The 2,560-nt window shown below is 46.6% G+C and overlaps 1 protein-coding gene across 1 annotated transcript; it reads right to left on the bottom strand.

Moving 5' to 3' along the window:
• Positions 1–279: 279 nt before the first annotated feature.
• On the bottom strand, positions 280–2,116 carry LOC121973810 (probable serine/threonine-protein kinase WNK11). The gene is made up of 4 exons (XM_042525161.1): positions 1,986–2,116; positions 1,739–1,884; positions 1,125–1,644; positions 280–981 (listed from the first exon to the last, which is right to left on the bottom strand). Exons 3-4 carry the CDS (start codon positions 1,626–1,628, stop codon positions 520–522), a joined length of 966 nt encoding a protein of 321 aa, XP_042381095.1. The 5' UTR covers positions 1,629–1,644; positions 1,739–1,884; positions 1,986–2,116; the 3' UTR covers positions 280–519.
• Positions 2,117–2,560: the final 444 nt, after the last annotated feature.

Below are 2,560 nucleotides of genomic sequence, written 5' to 3'. Positions count from 1 at the left end.
TCAATCAAGAATAATATTTAATTACTCAATGCTCAAAATGATATTCAAAGTTTAACATGAAATGAAATTAAGATTATGACAAAATAAGATGTATCTTGATTCTCGAATGGGCAACCTTCTCATGTCCATATGAAAAAATATCAACGGAGGAAATTACTTTCAGCCAATTTGACCATATGAAAAAATATCAAAAAATTTCAACGGATGGATTCATAAATCTACAATTCTTATTCATCTTTCCAAGTAAACAGAACATTAGAAAATAAAGACTAAGGCACGTTAACGGTTCATCCACCCAAGTAAACTACGTCTAGAACATGTACATGGTTACTTGAAGGAAGAAGACAAAGGAAAAAAAAATTAAACAAATCAAATAAATTCGAAACAACAAGCTTAACTAAGTCAACGAAAACCAACCAAAAAAAAGAGCAAGTAAACACGCATTCACCAGTTGCCACCACCATTAAACCAAACTATATGTACAGTTGGCCAGAGTTGTTTATTATGGTTGATATCCATTCATGCAATACTGCGGGAGGAGATTGCGACGGCGTCTGTCGCCGGCCGGGGGCGGGGCTGAGGTAGAGGTGGTTCATGCAGGGCAGCGTTGTAGCAGTCGTCGTCCAGGCCGAGGAAGAACGGGTCCCTGAGGAGTTCGGAGGTGGAAGGGCGAGCGCGCGGTTTGGCAAGGCAGCGCTCGATGAAGGCCCGGACTTCGGGGTCCTTGACCTTGTCCATGGCGGCCGGCCGCACCCCGGCGGTCACCTTCCGGTAGATCTTGGCGACGCTGTCGCACTCGCTATAGGGGATCTCGCGCGTCACCAACTCCAGCACGCACATCCCGAACGAGTAGATGTCTACCTGCTCCGTGTAGTCCTCGTCGTACAGCTCCGGCGCCATAAACTCCGGCGTGCCGAGAATGGAGTGTGCTGCGTGGCTCTTCCCGACGATCGCTGCTAGCCCAAGGTCCCCTATCTTCACCTGTAAAGTAAAGCACGGGAAAAGCCATCACCAAAATGAAGAGATCGATGGAAAACAATTTCCAAAAAATTGCGATCGATAATTTTCGATGGGATTGAATTGGGATATGAGATTGGATAGCAAAATTTGATGGCGGATTGAACCTGGCCGACGTTGCCATTGATGAAGACGTTGGAGCAGTTGAGATCGCGGTGAATGATGCAGGGCTCATGGTTGTGCAGATACTCGAGGCCCATCAGTATCTGCCGCGACCACTTCTTGAGAGCCTTGATCGAAACCTGGCGATGCTTCTTCCGGTACTCGCGGAGGTCGCCGGAGGTGCAGACCTCAGTGATGAAATTGAGCGTGTTGCCCTCGTCGTCCGTCCACACGCTGTACAGCGTGATGATGTTCTCGTGCCGCAGCGACCGCAGAAGCCGCACCTCGGCAAACAGCCGATCCATCATCGGCTGGTCCTCCCTGAAGATCCTGAGCTTCACCTGGTTCCACGCCACTTCGATGCCCTCCTCCTGGTCGAATCCACGGTACACCCGCTTCACAGCACCAGCGCCCAGCAAATCGTCGTACCTCCCGTACCGCCCAGTGGGATCGATCTCCACGAACGGCTCAGCGTCTTTGTCCGCCGGATCGGGCCTAACGCACGGCATCCTCAAACAAAAGAACCTAAAATTTTGCAGCGGACGGAGAACCCACCGATAGAAAATCTCCCGAAACCCTAAATCGACAAAAACCCGAATCCCTAGCACAAAATCAATACCTGGACGAAAAAAAGGGGGAAAATATCTCGAACAAAGGGATGGCGATCAGATGAAGACCAAGAGGAAACAGATCACAAGGAAATAGGAGGTTCTCGATTCCTTGAGATACAAGTCCGTCAGAGCCATGGAAGTCGTGGCCAGCAGCCTGAAAAAATCAACACAAAAACAATCAGGAAGAACAAGATCACAGTTTACAAACAGAACCCTAGGAAAAAAAAACAACCGACGGAGGATCGGAATCCGAACCGAGTGGGTTTAAATCGAGTCTGCAGCGGCGGTGGCGGCGGCGGCGGAGGGCTGGAAGCGAGGGCGGAGAGATCGAACGACGTAGGCGGGCGTGCACTAGCCGAAGAGGAGGCGGAAGAGTTAACGGCCAGATGGAGGGGAAACAGAGGCGGCCCTGGTGGAGGCGCTATTTATACGGCAGAGGCAGGTTTTGACTTCGGATATCGCCTCGAGGGCTATTTCCGTACTTTCTTATCTTTCCTTTCTTTCCGACCGTTTTATGCAAATTTTCTTCTGCGAAAATTTCATTTTCCTTCCGAAATATCTGAAATTTTAATTTAACCAGATTCAACACTCTTAAAAAAAATTCTATATAGAAAAAATACACGTATTTGACCATTACTAAAATTATGTGGAGCATATTGCAAAAGAAAAATTATATCTAGGAGTGGACTAATTGATTACCTAAATCAAATGGGAATCGAATCGAATCCTTTATCACCAAATAAAATTAATTATGATCATTTAAATTTTATATCCACGTGTATATATATATATATATAACTAAAAAAGTCTCAGATTAATTAATTAATTGT

The sequence above is a fragment of the Zingiber officinale genome, chromosome 4A (genome assembly GCF_018446385.1).
Source record: "Zingiber officinale cultivar Zhangliang chromosome 4A, Zo_v1.1, whole genome shotgun sequence".
Taxonomy (NCBI): Eukaryota; Viridiplantae; Streptophyta; class Magnoliopsida; order Zingiberales; family Zingiberaceae; genus Zingiber; species Zingiber officinale.
This window is presented reverse-complemented; position numbering and strand designations above follow the sequence as displayed.

Bases quoted from the DNA above. Each gene is read 5' to 3' on its own strand.
- LOC121973810 (XM_042525161.1), bottom strand. From the start codon at position 1,628: ATGCCGTGCGTTAGGCCCGATCCGGCGGACAAAGACGCTGAGCCGTTC. The intron at 982-1,124 runs GTTCAATCCGCC...TTTACTTTACAG, and splicing joins TCAATGGCAACGTCGGCCAG to GTGAAGATAGGGGACCTTGG.